General features: G+C 49.6%; 1 protein-coding gene across 1 annotated transcript in view; it reads right to left on the bottom strand.

Moving 5' to 3' along the window:
* KSR2 (kinase suppressor of ras 2) overlaps positions 1 to 18,099 on the bottom strand; it is a 186,856-nt gene extending 168,757 nt beyond the window's left edge. Inside the window, exon 1 of the mRNA XM_066609856.1 lies at positions 17,992 to 18,099. Coding sequence (XP_066465953.1) covers positions 17,992 to 18,084 — 93 coding nt within the window. The 5' untranslated portion in view covers positions 18,085 to 18,099. The remainder of the gene's footprint in view (positions 1 to 17,991) is intronic.
* Positions 18,100 to 18,501: the final 402 nt, after the last annotated feature.

Here is an 18,501-nt window from a genome sequence, read left to right as displayed (position 1 = left end):
AAACAGAACTTACACTCTTGTTGTTTTTTTTTTACAATGAAGAGTTTTGTGCCACCTTAGGGATTAAAAACTCCAAGCTTTTTAAGAATTCTTTTCTGCCTTTTGTGCAACAAGTCCATAAAAGTTATAGGTAGCCACATCGGTTCACCATAAAACAAGAAACCCCAAAGGTCATAGTGTAAGAATGCATTTTATTAGGTCCAACCCAAAAGTCACAGAACCTTGAGCAAGCTTCTTCAGGTTTCCTACAACAGGTAGGATGCTAAAGAAAGCAAGAAGGAGGGGGAGGGGGGAGAAGGTGGGCAGGCTGACACAGCCCCCAGAAAACAGTATTTTATTTTTAAAAATCTTGAGATGAAGTCTGAGGATTCATGCATATGTGGGTTGGTCAACCTATCAAGTTTATTTTTTTCACATGTTTATATAGCCCTTCCACTAAGGAGCTCAGGGCTTTGTACATAGTGCCTCCCCTTCTTCTGTCCTCATAACAACCCTAAGAGGTAGGTTAGATAGTGACTAGCTCAAGATCACCCAGGAAGCCTCATGGCTGACAGGGGATTTGAACCTGGATCTTCCAAATTAACCAGCTCCCAAACCATTGCACCATTTTGCCTTAATTCCTAGTGAAACTGATAGGAAAAATCCTCCTGATTGCATCTCAAGACTCAGCTAAAATGCAGACCTCTCTAGGGAGGGGAAATTTACCAGGCCCATCTTCCTACACCCCCATCACTTGCTTTTGCTTAACATCCACCATGCTGAAGAGTCCTGGAAAACTGGAAAGCTTGCTTAAGATGTAGCACACGGGTGTCAAACTTGTTTTATAACGAGGGCCAAATAGTATTCATGATGTCTGCTGAGGGCCAAAAGTGATGCCATTGGGTAATTGGGTAATTGCCTGCTAATTGGGTAAGAGGCACTTTTTCAAGTGGGTGCTCCTCTTTTTTTTTTAGCAGGGGGAGAGTAACTGGCCCATCTCACCCCAGCAGTGTCTGTTCTAGTGGCTGTCTGCTGGTATTCTTTTGCATCTCTTTAGATTGTGAGCCCTTTTGGGACAGGGAGCCATTTAGTTATTTGATTTTTCTCTGTAAACCGCTTTGTGAACTTTGAGTTGAAAAGCGGTATATAAATACTGTTAATAGTTAAATACTGTTAATTAGGCAGGAAGTGATGTTATTAAACCGGTCATAACGAAAAATAAGCACTTTTTTCACTTAGGAACTCATCAGCTGCAAATGACAGAAGAGAAAACACACAAATCTTGATCATATTTCAAGACATGGCAGAGTCTAATTTTCACTGCCTTTTCAGTGGGCTGCCCTTTCAGCAGTGCCACCTCAGCACTGCTAAGCAGCTGAGAGCCCGAGGGCCTGATAAAAAGCTTCCGCGGGCCCCATCCAGCCCCCGGGTCTTATGTTTGACACCCCTGATGTAGCACCTTTCCAGTTGTTCCCATACGCGACACCCGCAAAACCAAGAGACACTCTTGGTTTCAGTGCCTTGGGCTCAACAGACCAGGTTCTAATGGCCCTGGAGACAAGTACTTCTGCTCCCATGTTAGCCCGTTATGAGTGCCAGCCTGCCCACCCACCCCCCATCAACTCACACATGTGCTACTGATCCTTTAGAAGGCCACTTTGTGTAAATTCCCTGAAGCAAGCAGAGTGACAGCAGCGATAAACCTGGTCTCCAGGGAGAGGGACGACAGCTGCGCCTCTTTCCCAGCGCCTAGCGCCAGCTAATCGACAGAGCTGTGCTGACGTCAGCCATGCTGGAAACAGCTCCCCTGCCTTGCCCTGCTGGGAGATTACAATCTCACCAAAACAAAGAAAACGTGGATGGAAAAAAAATAAAAATAAAAGACCGATCACCTGAGCCGGGGCACACAAGCCCCATGCTGACGAAAGGGATTGTCGGAGTACACAGGGCGGGAGGAGTGGAAATCCAGTCCACCTTGGAGAGCTCCCTGGGCACACTACAAGTTGCGTTTGAAAGTTTAACGAATGCATATTTTCTACGTTAGGCTAGCCTCCGACTATAGCAAGAGATGATCTTCAGAAGTGTGTTGACCAGAGCTGCCTAACTCTTGGACGGATGGCCAAGTTGTACTGTGGTTGATGGACAAGAGAGAGAGGGTCATTTTAGAAACAAGGGGGGGGTGACAGGACAGGAAGAGCACCAAGCTCATTTCAGTCTGGCAGCCACAAGGCTTGTTCTGGCTGGGGCAAGACAGGACACGGGCACCACCTGCTCCTATTTCACAACACAGGTGGGCAAAGTGTCCTGGCAGTCAAGTGAGGCCTGCAAGAGACTCTAAAATCCAACCCTCCGACTGTTCCTCGTGCTCAACTGACCACAGAGCCCTTCTGGGCACACTGATCTCAGTGCTGGTGCTGCCTACCCAAATGCAGAAGCCTCACATGGCATGGATGCATCCGCATGTTCAGAAGAAAGGCGCATGCTGGAACTGAGCATAAGGCAAGCACGCGTCCTCTCCGAGAGCAGTGCAAGTCTAAAAGAGCTGGCCATAAACAGGAGAGACAGAGAGAAAGTAAACTTTTATATGCTCCTTTTCTGAATTCCTCCCAGAAAAGGGAAGTAGACCGGGAAGGTTGGGCATTCCAAAACAAAATGAAATGGTGCCCAAGCCTATATTTTCACCCTTCGTACAAGTTCCATACCCTACTGCAGCCTTCGGATCAGTCTGCCCACCTCTGTTTCAGAAGCATTGTCCTCAACAGATACAAAATGTTAAGGCTCATTTTTCATTGCTAAGTTACTTCCGGTAAAGAACCCCCAGTGGAATGTGCGCTAAATGAAGAATCTCGAACAATGGATTTCATCTCTGGGAGGCTGGTCAGCACTGATATCTGTCCCCTATCAATGCATGACTGTATTTGTGACTCATTTGCCAGCTCTAGGTATTAAGTATACATTTGAAAGGCCTCAGTTCAGACTTTGAAAATGGCAATATATTCTGCACCTCCAGCCCACTTTGAAAACAAGCTCAGAGTGTAGAATGCTTGCTTGAACACATGGCACCCACTCTCGGGTAACCAAGCATCACACTATTTCATATTATATGGAAGTATCAACATTGTTCTGTCGTGTGTGTGTGTGTGTGTGTGTTTGTGTGTGTGTGTGTGCGCGCGCTAGTCTCCCTGCAAACAGGTGAGAGTTTCAGCCTGGAAACGCAGAGTTATTCTGTGAACACAAAACACCAACTTTCGTTCACTATGCTACAGAGACCAAGGTGCACACCAGGACTTCGCTGGCTTGAATCACACCTCTGCCACTAACTCACCAGTTGGCCTCCCTCAGTCTCAGTGTTTCCATCTTCAACATGGGGATAATTATCCTGACCTACCCTGCTCGGATTGCTGCAAGGGCAACAAGGCAACCCATGTGCGATGCTTTGAATATTTGAGAATATGCATTGAAGGCACTAGAATTTCCATCCTTCGGAGTCCCCTTGAAAACAGTTGTTGAACTACAAGCCATGTTTAAATCAGATAATAGGGTCTTGAATGGACATTTCCCACACCCTCAGACAGAGATTGCAATGCATGCTCTCCCCCCCCCACCCACCCCCACCCCACAACACACATACAGATTGTCCTCTGGCCACAAGAACACCCTTGATTACCTTCTTGCTCTGCCTCATTTTCATGCTTGTAATTTCCCATGTTAACAAGCAGCAACCCTAACAGAGCAATGAAGACTGAATATACTGTATATTTTTTGTTGGTTGCTCCTTCCAGTCCGTCTGCATGTGCACAGAGGGAATTTGGTAGAATGGCTGGAGGTATAAGGAAAAACCTGCTGGATCAGGTTCAGGGCCCATCTTGTTCAACAGCTGAGTTCTTGCAGTGGTCAACCACTGGGAAGTCCACTAAAGGAAGATGAAAAATGTGGCTCTCCTTCAAATGGCCTCTGAACCTGGAGTGAGCATTTAGCGTTGGTCTCCGGCAACGGGGGGGGGGGTTCCCCACAGATGTCAAACACATCAGATAATCAAATCAGCAGTCCAACTCATAGAGGAGGTCCTCTTGCCACAGGTTTGGAACCCACAGTGGGTCAAATCCATGAAGCCACAGATAATAAGGACCCACTGAATAGCCATCATGACTGGGATGCATTTGACCAGGACACAACCATCCAGAATGCAAATACCCTAGTACCACAATAAGTGGTAGTAAGATGGGGAATTCAGGGCTAACTCAAGACTTCTGGACACTTCAGGCAAAGCACCAAATATCCCCCCCCCCCTTAGCCAGTGGTTCCATCGTTCTCTAGATTTGAAAAAGAAGAGGAAGTGTAGAGGAGAGCAGGGAGATGAGGTGGAGGATATTTGAGGCCAAAATTCTCCTCTCCTCTGCATGACTTCCACTCCGTTTTCAAATTCAGGGAGTATGGAAGGAAGAGGAGTGGTAACTAAAGGAGGGAAAGAAGACACCCTGCACCAATTTATGGCCTGAGTCAGCCATGTGGATGGGCCAATGCTGGGGAAGGCAGGCAGTGTGGGGAGAGTTGCACACAGTCGGGTTGTAAGCAGGCATGGAATGACGCGATCACATCCACGTGGAGTGGCAAAGTCGTATTGGCCAGCACCCAGCTTCTCCCACACTCTCTGGAGGGCAAGTGGTGACATTTAAAGTAGGGAAGTTTGCTTTGTGGATAGTAGCAAAATGGGGGGGGGGAGATTTCTAAGTGAGCATTGCAGGACGTGGAGAGGGACAGACGGACACACTTGCTATTTCAGCTTTAAATCAGATCTCCCTTCCTGCTTCCCCAGAGCGCTGTCCCAGGTTCTGACACTGGAGTGTATAGTGTGAGCTCCACATAAGACCTGCAGGAGCAGGCCCAGTTTACCTAAGAGTGAGCCACACCCTTTATGCCTTCACCTCCAGCCATTAGGCAGAGGCTCCATTGTGGGGGTCTCATTTAAACAACAGGGGAAAAAAAGAGGACACCTCCATGAAAAACTCACCTAATGGCCATTCACTAATTACTCTCACTCCAGTCTTTCCTAAGCATGGGAAACCAAAGTGGACACTGCAACTCAACAGAGCGCTTGGCCATGGTTTTAGGCAGTGACCAGGATGGGCCACGGCTCTTTGGATTTTCAACTGGGTTGAATTTACTCACCCCACCTTTAGGCCACTTTTCCAAAGAGACCAAAGTGGTTTACAAAACAGCCAACAGTAATAGAATAGAATAGAAAATTTGTCATTGTACCCGTAAACACAACGAAATTAGGTGCTTTCGCAAGGTAAAACAAGATACAACCCCCACAAAACAACAATACAACAAAGTCAGGCAGACTACATATACAGTCACCACACTGCTAAAACTCTGTTCAACATATCACTGTACCCCCGCATTTAATCTAGACACTGCACTGGGGTAAAAACTGTTCTTTAATCTACTCATTCTTGTTCTTATCACCCTATATCTTCTTCCTGATGGCAGTAGTTCAAAAAACCGATAACCAGGATGCGAGGGATCTCTCAGGAATTTTAAGGTTCTCGACATACACCTTGCACTGTAAAGCTCCTCCAAAGAAGGGAGGGAACAGCCAACAATCCTCTGAGCAGTCTTGATAACCCTCTGGAGTATAATGGCATGAATACTCAAACCGTATCAGCAAAGATTAAAAATAGCTGCACTGAAACCAACAAGCAAGTCGGTTAGAAACAATGGTGTCATTAAGGGGTGTGGACTGCACCAGGTGACATTCTTGGGTGGGTGGGTGGGTGTGCGACACTAGGGGTCAAAAATTTGGAAATCTTTTGGAAAATTATTTATTAATAATATAATATGCTGTATGTCTTCAGCCTTTTTCACGCAACAACCCCAAAATATAAAGTACGATACTGGGGATCCCATCGTTGATCCCACTCCCCTCCCAGGACCCTATTGTCTACCCTCATCCCTATCATCACCCACTCCCTTGCCCCTGTAATGCCCTCCCAGTCCTGTTCACTCTGATATTAGAGTGAGCAGAAGAAGAGCTACCATGAAGCCTAGCACTAGTAAAAGCTATTTTAGCACAAGAACCTCAGCAGGACTGGGACACCATCTCCAGGGACCTGAAGGGGTACACCAGATGCCTCTCCCTCTCCCTGGTGGTGCTCTAGGGGTCTTCAACTTCTTTATTCCCATAATTTGTCATGACCCCACAACTGAGGCTTTGCGACCTCCTTGGGGTCCTGATCCCAAGGTTGATGAACAGTGTTATACATCATTGGAAAGGTAATTTCTTGCAGAATGCAATGAAACAAACCATACTATCCTTATTCTATCAAATATTATGGCCAATTAACCAGGAAAAAAACACGACTGCCTTAAGTAACAAAAAGTGGATTTCTTTAACTCAAAACTGACCAATGGGACTGATTGTTCCAAGAACCAATGAGGTATTACTCTGACACAGCAGGGAACCAATAAGGTGTTAGTATGAGTCAGCTCTCATTTCAATGTATCAGAGCTAATACGATAATCTTATTCAGTTGTGTGAGTGCCATCGAGTCTGTCACTGGTTTTTTGTTGGTTACTAATTTGTTGGGTGACCTGTGCTGTGATATATTTAGATAAACAAATAGTAAATGGGGGGGGGGTGTTACACCAACCTGAATGATGCCACTATGTTCAGGCAGTGCATATGATATTGCTGTTTTCCTGTATGGTCTGGTACAGGAGAAAACCAATCAAGAGGGTGACGTGATGAGCTCTCGCACCAGGTGACACGAAACCTAGTGAAGCCTCTGGACAGGAAGGCCTTGCTAAATAAGAAATGCTTATCGCATTTCTTACCTTCCTAAAAACTGCAAGTTTTCAGAGTCTCTCTTGGAAGGGAACTCCACACACAGGGGACCACCGCTGAATGTCATCACCACTTGTACCTGCCAACCAGATCTCAGGCAATGGCAAACCAGGAAGCAGAGCCTCCAATTCAGATCTCTCCAGGCAGGCTGACAGGCAAGAACGCGGTCATTCAGATAACTTGGTCCCAACCCATGAAGGACTTTAAAGATCAAAGCCCAACACTCTGAACTGGGTCCAGCTGCAAACTGGGAACCAGCGCAGATGGTGCAAAATAGGTGTTATAGTCTCCCACCTATTTATTTACAAATTTATATCCCGCTTCATCTCCCAAGTGGGCATTCAAAGCCGCTTACAAAAGTCAACAAACATTATATATATGTTCTCATTAAAAGCCAGAAAATCTCATTAAAAAGATTAAAAATCTCATTAAAAGCCAGAAACAAAGAATACAGAACTAACCACCACTACAAAGAACACAAGTCTATAAAACTAATGTTTAAAAAGTCTCAAATATCTATATTAAAAAGCCCGAACCTCAAAAGGCAAGAGTAAAAAGAAACGTCTTTGAGCCCCACTGGAAAGCCTCTAAGGAGGAAACAGTTTGTAAACTGAGAGGGAAGGAACGCCATAGAGTAGGTGCCAGTATGGAGAGGGCCCTAATCCTTGCTGCTCTTGCATACCCAACATATCATATCTAGATTCCTAGACATTTGCTATACTCAATTCCTAAATGCTGCTGAGTTTACTCAATTCCTTTTTAAACTGAGCTTTGGATTTGAGGAGCCACACTTGCAAAGCAGGTCTAATTTTCCTCTCCCTGTGGCTCCACCACGCGTAACATTTATGAAGCCAGAGGGCACATTCAGGACCTTGCAAGAGAAAAGGCATAATTCATCAGTGCTGAGCAACCCTGAGCATGCCTTCATCCTTAACAGCATGATCAAGGTACACAGCAGCAGGCGGTTTCCTGACTCAGGCTGAAGGTCTGTCTAGTTTGGTATTGCCTACACTGGAAGGCGGCTGGCCTGCAGAGGGGGGGGGGGGCTTTTCCAGCAATGCCTAGAATAGCTGCTAGAGACTGAACATGGGACCTGCAGGTGCTTTTCCACTGAGCTATGGTCCCCATCCTGGCTCAGTGGACAAGCCCTGTTTTGCATGCAGAAGATCAATTCCTGCAGACACACCAAGTGAGGTCCAAGGTTGGAGAGGCAGACCCCAGCATGGGGTGACATGATGACGACACTCTGCAAGGCATTCAGGGGGCTACCCCAGTGCCTGCATAATCACAGTGGAAGCTGAGCTCTCCTGCTGAAGCTCTAGTCTCTCTGAGAGTTTCCCCAGCAGCAGACTAGACTAGAGTTTGGGGCAGCCACAGCTCAGCCTGCCCCCTCCCCAGGATCACACAACCACTCAGGAACTGGATGAAGCACAAGCACAGGGGAAGCTGAGCTGTTGTTCCCGCAAGCTCTCCCTGTATGTGAGGCTATTTTCATTGGAGGCACATGAGGCTTTGAGGATATTTTCATTGGAGCAGGGTGGGATAGGGGAGGCACTGCCTCCCCTGACCGCACATCCCTGAATTCCTGGCATCTCCAAGAAGAGAAAAACTCACTTATTATCCCAGAGAAGGGCAGCCAGTCCTATGCTGCTCCAGTGCCCAGAGGAACAGCGGCACCAAAATTGTTGCTGGTATATCCAATGGGGCCATGGCAGCCACCGGAGTCCCCAGAGGGGAAGAGAGTGTTTGTTCCCTTACCCAGGTAACAGCACTGCAGCCCCAATGGGTCTTTTTGAAGCTATGCCAGCTATTGAGGGAAGCTACTGAGAAGGCATGGAACTGAGGAAGCCTGTGTAGGGTTTTCCAGCCAGGGAAGGAGCATAGGATACAGTGGCAGACTCAGTCACTGCCTCCACCCCTTCCTGGGTCCAATCCTCCCCTCTCTCCACCCAGTTCCACCCGCTCCCCACCCCGCTCCTGCCCTGAAAAGCCTTGCCACTGACCAGTAGCGATATTTGCCCCCAGCTGCTCCAGATCCAGCTGGGTCCTCCTGGTGCTGAAGTCCAATGGCATTACCACTGGTGGAAAAGTGCTTTATTGCACTTTCACGACACTCAGCGCCAGTGGTTTGAGCATACCATAGGATTGGGTACCATAGGATTGGGCCCTAAATGTAGCCAATACCAAGCTCAAGGGACCCATGGTCTGACTCTATGCAAGTCCACTTCATTGATTCACTTAAGCAGCACTTAAGTGAAAACACCAAGATGTACCCACCACTATCCCAGACAAATACCAGGCATTGACTCAAAACTTAGGGAGTCCATTAGTGTCGGGGCCTCAGGAACTGGTCTAGAAACCCTCAACCTGGAGGGGTACTTCCTCCTGAGAAAGCACAGATAATATTGAGTTGAACTCTCTTCTGCACCAGAGAGGTTTCGCTGCCACTTCCTCTCCAACACCCTCTTTTTTTTCAATTCACACATTCGTTTGCAAGTCATCGAACACCGCATAAAGACACTCTGAGAAGTCAAGTGTGCCTTGTCGGCTGCATGCATGTGTGTGTGAGCGAGAGAGAGGAAGGGCAAACCAGGCCTAAGGATTGGTCTATATATGGCAGGTGTTATCACAGCTTAAGCAAATTTGTTTAGAGAGGCATGAAACACAAAGCAGGTGGTTCCCAACACACCACTGCAAGCCTCTTTTTTATCGGGGGGGGGGGAGCATGGTGGTGTGATGAAAGATCCCTCAACGTTCAGCCACACGGCAGGAAGGCAGCCTCACACCAAGAGGCCAGGCCTGTGGTGCCTGGAAGACAGGCTCAGACCCTGTGCGGCCTGCTTTCCAATCACTCTCGGGGTCCTGAAGGAGAGGCTGAGGCTGGCCACAGCAGGCAGGTCTGGCTCTCTTTTGCATGGGGCCCCAAAGAAACTCACTCACTGTTTACTGCAACCAAACAAGCTTTCTTCTTTATTGTGGATCTAAGAGAGCAACGAAAAGGCACAAGAAATAAAGAGTGCAAAGGTGGAATCTAGCTTCATCGCCGCCTCAAAGCTCTCAGGTTCAACTGTTTAGTGGCCATACTGTTACACTGCCCAGCCTGGTAGATTCTCTGCCATCAGAGAGGGAACTGAGGTCCTCACCAAGCCATCTCTCTAGCCGGAGGACAGCCCCAGCGCCGGAGTCACGGCTGCAGGAGAAAAAAGGTTGCCAACTGTACTAGCTGATCTATGCTCCCATACATACATGTGCATGCTCCCAAAGCATTTATGGTACAGGCCCCAAGTCATCTATTGGATGGCAAGGAGGCAAACAGCTCTTAGCATTTGTCTTTGAGCAGAGAGGCAGGCAGGGCCGGCCCATTCACAAGGCCGACTGAAACAGTAACTCAGGCAACAGGTTGGCAGGGGGCAGCCACCTCTGTCCACCCACTCGTTTTCACTGCTCCTCCTCCCTGGATTGGAACTGAAAGAGAGGGACAGAGTAGAAGAGGAGGCATGGAAGAGAGGAGAGTGGCGGTTAAAGCACCTGCTTCACACTTCCTCTTCTGCTCTGTCTCCCTATTCCAATACAGGGAATAGGAGGAGAAGAGACAGGCAAGTCGTAAAGGGGAGACTGCCATGCTCATTATACATCCACTGTGAGATGGGGGAAGGATATGATCACTTTCACACCCTTGTTATCTTCCCAGTGCAACACAAGACACAAAACCCTCCCAAATCCTTTTTCCACAAGCAGAATATCTTGTCTGTTTTTTCCTAACTAAGCAGCTATTCCACTCTCTCTTCACAAGGCAGATATACAATGCAATCAACACAACAATATTTCAACTTCCCACCCCAAGAAATGGAGAAACCAAGTCCGTCTGCATACCACTTTTGTTCATCCCTACTAAAACGAGCATCTGTATAAGGCAAAAAAAGTTTCCTGGCTTTGTTCAAGGTGCTGGTAACCCTGTAAAGCCCACCATAGACTGCATCCTTCATATCTTTGAGAGTACTTCTACCCATGCAAGCCCATTTGTCTAGTAAGCTCATCAGGAAGAGTCTTGCACTATATAATCATCTTCTATGGGTCAAGAACCATGGTAAGGAGAAGTACGGCCTTCCAGGAGTAACCCCAAGGCTCCAGACCAGCATCCCAGAAGAAGTTCATCCATGCTCCTACTTGCCAGGCTTTCAAAAAGAATGTAAGGCCTGCTTATGTTGTTCAGGCCTTCGGGAGCTATTAGCTTCTTCAAGTACTTCTTCCCCACCTTTCTTGCTTTTTGAGGCAACTTACAATAAGAGCAACACAATAATTCAAACACTAATTAACTAATTAAGAAAGGGTGCACAAGACAAAAACCGAACACCTCCACTGAAAAACTGCAGCTGAATAACTCCATTGTCACCGCTGAACGAACATAACCTCCTCTCCAAACACTGAACAGAAAGGTCAAAGCTTCTGAAGAAGTCTAGGGCAAGAACAAAGTGGGCTTCCATGAGGAGGGGCTTCCACCAGGTCATCTCCACCACTGAGGAACCCAGCTGTGCCTCTGAAGGCAAGGGCACCCAGAGCAAGGGCCGGGATAATAACCAGAGCATGCAGGAATAGAGATAGTTTTTAAGATGTCTACGCTCCAAACCATCACCTTTAAACCTGCTGAGAATAAGACACTAGCAAACCCACCACCACCACCATTTGACACAACGCAAGCAAAGAACTAACCTCCTTAACAATTCCAGAAGAAACAAATACTACCCATTAATAGCGTCAAAGAGCACAAACCAGTGCCACAAAGTGTGGTGAGACCCAACACATAAGTGTAAGGTGACAGCCTTTTTAAACAATTCAGTGCTCCTAAACATGGAGACTTTTTGAACTACCATGGCTAATTGATACCCCCTTGATGCCACGCTCCAGTTCATCCTCCTTCAGCTGCGGGGCCAGCGTGGTGTATATCCAAGGCAGGCACAGATGTCATGTTAACAACATCCAAATGCTTAGCAGAATGATGGCTAAGATACCCCATTTAAACTGCTGACATGTGCTTTTCCACATACCTTTTGGGCTATTTGTACTTAATTGGAAAGCAGGTCACAAATCGTACAGGTCTGCTCTGTCCCTGGGAACTCTAAAGCATGTTTTCATTATTAGTGGGTTATAGGAACCATTAGCAAAAGGTAGAGAACAGGCATTCACTCACACACAGGAGGGAATGCCTCTTCTCTCACCCAGGTGAGTGGCTTGGCCTGGCAAGATAACAAGAAGTAGTGCCTTCATACCTGCAACATTTGTAGTTAATACTAAAATATTAAAATCTGCTGCCCAATTCATTAAGGCACCTACACACAGAGAGAGAATTTTTCCAGGCACCTCTGAGTCCCATGAAAGCAGATGAAGCCCTTTCCACTATGTACAAGATCTTAGGCATGCAGGGATCCCCCAGACCTTGGAGGAGGAGTTATGGGGTGGCGGGGAGAGAGTGGAAAAGCTCAAGATTCCTCTTAATTAGGTCCAGATACTCAAGCCAACCCTGAAAGGAGTGATCGCAAGGTCACATCTGTGTCTCTGCATGCTAGACAACTATCCAAACACTGCAACACAGCACAAACCCAGTCACGAACAGCAGTGGCACCAGGACTTATAAATACAAAAGCAAAACAGCAAATGGCTTATGAATCCATGAAGGTGGCGTACAACAAACTGGAGCCTTGACCCATCTAGATCAGTGTTATCAACACTGGCCGGCAGCAGCTCTCCAGGGGTTCACAGCAGAGTCTTTCCCAGGCCAAACTGGAGATGCTGCCAGGGACTGAATTTGAGAACTTCTGCCTCCAAAGCAGGTAGTCCCCACAGAGCTGGGGCTTGGGATTCCCCTGGAATCCTTTAGCCTGCATGGGAGCCGACTACATTCACTAACAATGGAAAAATACAGTCTCGACCTGCTCAGAGGCACACATTTCTTCAGATATTCCAGGAACACTTTCAGATGCACTGAAGGGAAGTCCTGACCTAGGCCTGACTGGCACAACTTGGAGCATTCAAGGGAAGAGCTGGTCCAGGTATATACAAAAATCCCCTCTTATATACATGAGAAACATTTGTTAGCTTTAGAGTTGGCTTGGCAGGTCACGCTTCTGAATACCAGCTACTAGTGAGCAAGTATGGGGGAGAGACAGTCGACTCCACACCTAGCTTGTGGCTTCCCAGGGCACTGTCAGAAACAGACCACTGGGCTAGATACAACTTTGGTCTCAGTCAGTCACACTCTTCCAAGGCTACACTAGATATCCACCCAGTCACGGCACAACTCAGCTACGCTACCTGCTGCTTGACCCAAGCACCCAGCAGCTTCATACAGACTACTCCTGAATATGTAAGCTCCATTTTGACTATCATGGCTAATTGACATGTCCTTAATGCTGCACTCCTGTCCGTCTTCTTTAAGCATGCAGGGAAAGGATAGAAGACATCTAGGGCAGGTACAGTTGTCATGTTAACACACCCTAAAAGTTTACAAGAGAAGAATCACGTCAACTCTTCCAGGTCTTGTGAGAGAAAGTGCCCTGAAAGTTCTGCTTGGTCATTTTTTTGGCAAAAAGTGGCATGGAAGACATTGAGATGCAATGAATAACTCTGCATGTCCTCTCTGCAAAAGGAACCTCACCAAAATCTCATGTATGCTTTATCTATAGATGATAATACCATCCACATTCTAGCTAGATTAGAGACCCACCCCCAGCTCTAAAGTTCATGATCTCCATTTTCAAGAGGTTTCCTTCCCAAGCAGTGCTGTGTCAAAAGAACCCTCTGCAATCACCATCCCCCGCTTCTCTGGGCTTTCAATTCTGCAATTGTTTCAGGTACCTCTCAAGCGGTTTGTCTGAATCAATGGGGTGCTGACACCAACCCAACTGAGCTCGCCACCATGGAGCACTTCTTAGGTCAACCAGCAGCACCAAACCTCAGTTCTCAGCCCTGTTATACTGCCAACCCAAAGAAACGGTTCGTGCAATCAAAAATAGCCTCGCTGTCCCCACGAGCATTCCTTCAGCATCGCAGGGTTGCTCAGGATGTTACATTTGGCAAAAATCTTAGTGTGCACCTGAACACCTAACATGTGAATGCAACAAACATGCTTTTTTATCACTCATGAGGAAGCAAGATTGGGCTGCACTGCCCTTCAAGCACAGGCTTGGTGGCAAAACAGGGCTTGCAATTGTGCAACATGTGAAATGGTGCTCAGGCAGAGGCTTTGTGTGAGCCTCCCCACACTTAACAGCCCCAACACTTAATAGTGAATTCGAAATTTGGCCACTCACTTGCCCACCCTCTTTCCAGCTGGGCTCCTGAAGCTGGATTTGAAGTGGGCCCCGTTCTTGACAAGGGAAGACCCCTGCTCTCTGCCACTCACATCGAGGCAAGCAGGTTGGAGGAAGGCTGCAGTGTTAACAGATCATAAGAACCCTGGAGAATCAGATCAAAAGCCTAACCGTGCATTTTATTTCACGTGCCAGATACATTTTCCGCATGGCAAGAAGGCAACAACTCTTATCCACCCAACATCCAATATACTTCCAGCCTAGAAAAGCCCCCACCCACGCACAACCAAAAACCTCTAAGCCCAGAGGTATCACTGAACTATCACAGCCAAAAACCATGAGAGCCCACCCTCCATGAATCTGCTTAGTTTACCAAAGCTAGTCACCAATTCCAGACACCCTAATAGACAGGACTGGCTCATCCATGAGGACAACTCAGGTGGCTACCTTAGGCAGCAAATTTGTGGGTGGTAATTAATCTATGGCACTCCTCACCACAGGATGTGGTGATGGCATCAGGCCTAGATGCCTTTAAAAAGGGACAGGACAGACTATGGAAGAAAAGTTACAAGCCATAGTTGGCATAGGCATGTTGGCAACCTTCAGTCTCGAAAGACTATGGTATCACACTCTGAATGGTGGTTCTGGAACAGCGTCTAGTGTGGCTGAAAAGGCCAATTTGGGAGTGACAATCCCTTCCACACTGGGAGCAAGTGCAGTCTGTCCCTGGTCTGTCTCCCTGGCTATGGGCCTTCTATCTTTGCCTCTTTGCCTCAGTCTGTTGGCCAAGTGTCTCTTCAAACTGGGAAAGGCCATGCTGCACAGCCTGCCTCCAAGCGGGCCGCTCAGAGGCCAGGGTTTCCCACTTGTTGAGGTCCACTTCTAAGGCCTTCAGATCCCTTTTGCAGATGTCCTTGCATCGCAGCTGTGGTCTACCTGTAGGGCGCTTTCCTTGCACGAGTTCTCCATAGAGGAGATCCTTTGGGATCCGGCCATCATCCATTCTCACGACATGACCAAGCCAACGCAGGCGTCTCTGTTTCAGCAGTGCATACATGCTAGGGATTCCAGCACGTTTCAGGACTGTGTTGTTTGGAACTTTGTCCTGCCAGGTGATGCCGAGGATGCATCGGAGGCAGCGCATGTGGAAAGCGTTCAGTTTCCTCTCCTGTTGTGAGCGAAGAGTCGTTGACTCCCTGCAGTACAGAAGTGTACTCAGGACGCAAGCTCTGCAGACCTGGGTCTTGGTATGTTCCGTCAGCTTCTTGTTGGACCAGACTCTTTGGGAGTCTGGAAAACGTGGTAGCTGCTTTACCGACGCGTTTGTTTAGCTCGGTATCGAGAGAAAGAGTGTCGGAGATCGTTGAGCCAAGGTACACAAAGTCATGGACAACCTCCAGTTCATGTGCAGAGATTGTAATGCAGGGAGGTGAGTCCACATCCTGAACCATGACCTGTGACCTGTGGGCATAGGCAACCTCCTGGTTTTAGAAGCAGGCTGCCTCTGAAGGCCAGCTGCAAGGGAGTGGCAACAGGATGCAAGTCTATTGTGTGCTCCCTCAGGCATCTGGTGGGCCACTGGAAGCAGAACTAGATGGGCTCTTGCCCTGCTCTTCTTATGTGCCCACCAGTGTCTGCCTGCTCACCTCCTTTGCTCTTCTTCCTCTTCCCCCTACCTAGATTGGAAAAGGAAGAGGGGGTGGAAAAGAAAAGGAAACAGAGCGGTAGGCTAGAGCAGAGACATTCTAGACTACCATTCTCCTCTACGCTTCTTCAGTTCCTTTTCTGGTGGAAAGGTCAGGTGCAGCACAGCCCGGCAAATCGTTCATCAACCAGCTCAGATGCCAGGAGGTCTCAGGTTGGCCTTGCCAGCAGTTGTTTCACACACGGCAGCTGGGTTACAAGAATGGTCCACTCAAGTCTCCCACAAGAGACTCTGGTCACAAAAACATTGAGCAACCCACAACTAGCCAGGTCTCCGCAACTATTGAGAACAGCGGGACTCTTCTCTACTTTTTGATGGCAAACCGATAAGAGTCAGAGACCATCCATATGTGCCAAGTGGCTCGTGGGTGGAGCAAATACCTTCAGTGTCAAAGGTTCCCAGATTCTATTTCCAGGTAGGCCTCAGAAAACCACCACCACCACCCCCCTGCCCCAGTCCAAAGCCAGCAGAGCTAATAATTCCTAGCAAGAATGTCACATGTTCACAGAAAATGAAAACCCAGCACAACATCAACCCTCCACAGCAATTAGAGAAGCTGCAGCTAGCAGATTGCCCCCCTTCCCAATATGCAACTTTTCAGGGACAAGATGCAGGGACCCCAGCACAGCTCACCAGCAGGAAGGGACAGCAGCTCTCCATCTCTCCAAATGAGAGAGAGGTGGTGGTGGTGAGGGCTGGAGGACGGGCTGCCAGGTGGGCAGCCAGCAGGAGGGGGGGATCACTTTGCATCCTGACCAGTTAAGAATGCCCAGACAAAGGAACCTGGGAAGCCAGACTGCACCTGCTCTCCCCCCCCCCACACACACACACACCAGCACCAGTCTTGGCAAGGGGAAAGCAACGAGAGTCAGGCCTTTAGGTCAAAGCATTGCATGGTGCCTGGCTCATGCGTGCCAAACATGTGCATCTCCTACCCCCCCCCCCACATCAACCACGTTGTGGCAAATCCCACCCTCATCAACCCCCCATCCTCTGTTCCCATCAAAGCTGCCATGATCTTTAGCAAAACGTTCTCGCTCCCCCCCCCATGTCCAATTAGCTGCCCTCCAATTTTCTCTCTGGTGCTTGCCCCCCCCTCCAGAGAGTCCACAGAGACAGGTTTATTTTTAACTCCCCCTGCAAAATCTGCCTTCAGGAATCACCACCAGCCTCTCCTCCTCGGCACGGGAGGGGGGCACGGGAGGGATGTAGAATAAGGTTCAGGGGGTGGGCAAGGAAAAGCTGGGGGGAAGAGAATGTGCTTGAGCTCTGAAAAGTGGGGGAGATGGAGATCCCCCCTTAGAGACGAAGGTTCTGGGGTGGGCAAGAAGGGGGGGGCAAGAGAATGTGCTTTAGCTTTGGGAGTGGAGGGAAGAATGGGATAGAGAGATGATGGAGATCTCCCTCTTAGGAATGGTTTGGGGTGGGCACGGAAAATGTGCTGGGGGGCTCAAGAGAACGTGCTTGAGCTCTGGCGGTGGGGGAGATGGAGATTCCCTCTTAGGGATGGAGAAGAGGGTTCTGGGGGTTCTGGGGGGGTCAAGAGAACGCTCCTGAGCTCTGGAGAGTGAGGGTGGGGTGGGGGGAGATGGAGATCCCCCTCTTAGGAAGTGAACGTGCCTGAGCTTTGAGAGTGGGGGGTGGGGGGAGATGGAGATCCCCTCTTAGGGATGGAGAAGAAGGTCTTGGGGTTGCTGGGGGGATAAAGAGAACGTGCCTGAGCTCTGAGAGTGGGGGGAGATGGAGACTTAGGGATGGAGAAGAAGGCTTTGGGGTGCGGGGGGGCCAAGAGACCGTGCCTGAGCTCCGGAGAGTGTGGGGTGGGGGAGATGGAGAAGAAGGCTTTGGGGTGCTGGGGGGCCAAGAGACCGTGCCTGAGCTCCGGAGAGTGTGGGGTGGGGGAGATGGAGAAGAAGGCTTTGGGGTGCTGGGGGGCCAAGAGACCGTGCCTGAGCTCCGAAGAGTGGGGGGAGATGGGGATCCCCTCCCCACCGGGGGACACCTGCAGGGGCGCGCAGGCTCGGTGCGCCCTGCACCTGCCCGCGTCCCGGTGCTTGCGCGCATGCATCCCTGCGCGGCGGCGCGGCCGTGGGGAGGAGAGAGGGAGACCCCTGGCCCGGCCGGGCCTGCCCCCTGCCCCCGCGCAGACCCACCTCCAGGGTGCGGATCTCCTTCTGCGTGAGGTCGTGGGAGGCCTGGCACTTGGTGCGCAGCCCCTCCAGGCTGGAGATGCTGATCTCGATCATGTTCTGGACCAGCTCGCACTGCTGCAGCGCCTTTTGCAGGCTCAGCCCGGGCGGGGGGGCGGGCGCGGGGGGCAGCAGCAGCCCCGGAGGCGGCGGCGGGGGCGGCGGGGGCTGCTCGTCCTTCCCCGGCAGCGCGGCAGGCTCATCCATCGCCTCCCCCCCCTCCTCCTCCTCCTCCCGGATCAGGGGGATGCTGCTGCAGCCGCCGCCGCCGCCGCCCCCACCGGCCCGGGGGTCCCCCCAGGCGGCGGCCCCCAGGCGGCCCCCGCCCCCTCCGCGCCGCCCCCACCGCGCCAGACCTCACCGCAGCCCCCCGGGGGCAGCCCGCAGCAGCAGCATCCTGCCCCGGCTGTCAAGCCGCCTCCATCCCTGCCTGCCTGCCTGCCTCCCAGCAGCAGCACCGCCTCCTCCTGGGGA

This window comes from Tiliqua scincoides, chromosome 14 (assembly GCF_035046505.1).
Source record: "Tiliqua scincoides isolate rTilSci1 chromosome 14, rTilSci1.hap2, whole genome shotgun sequence".
In the NCBI taxonomy this organism is placed as follows: Eukaryota; Metazoa; Chordata; class Lepidosauria; order Squamata; family Scincidae; genus Tiliqua; species Tiliqua scincoides.
This window is presented reverse-complemented; position numbering and strand designations above follow the sequence as displayed.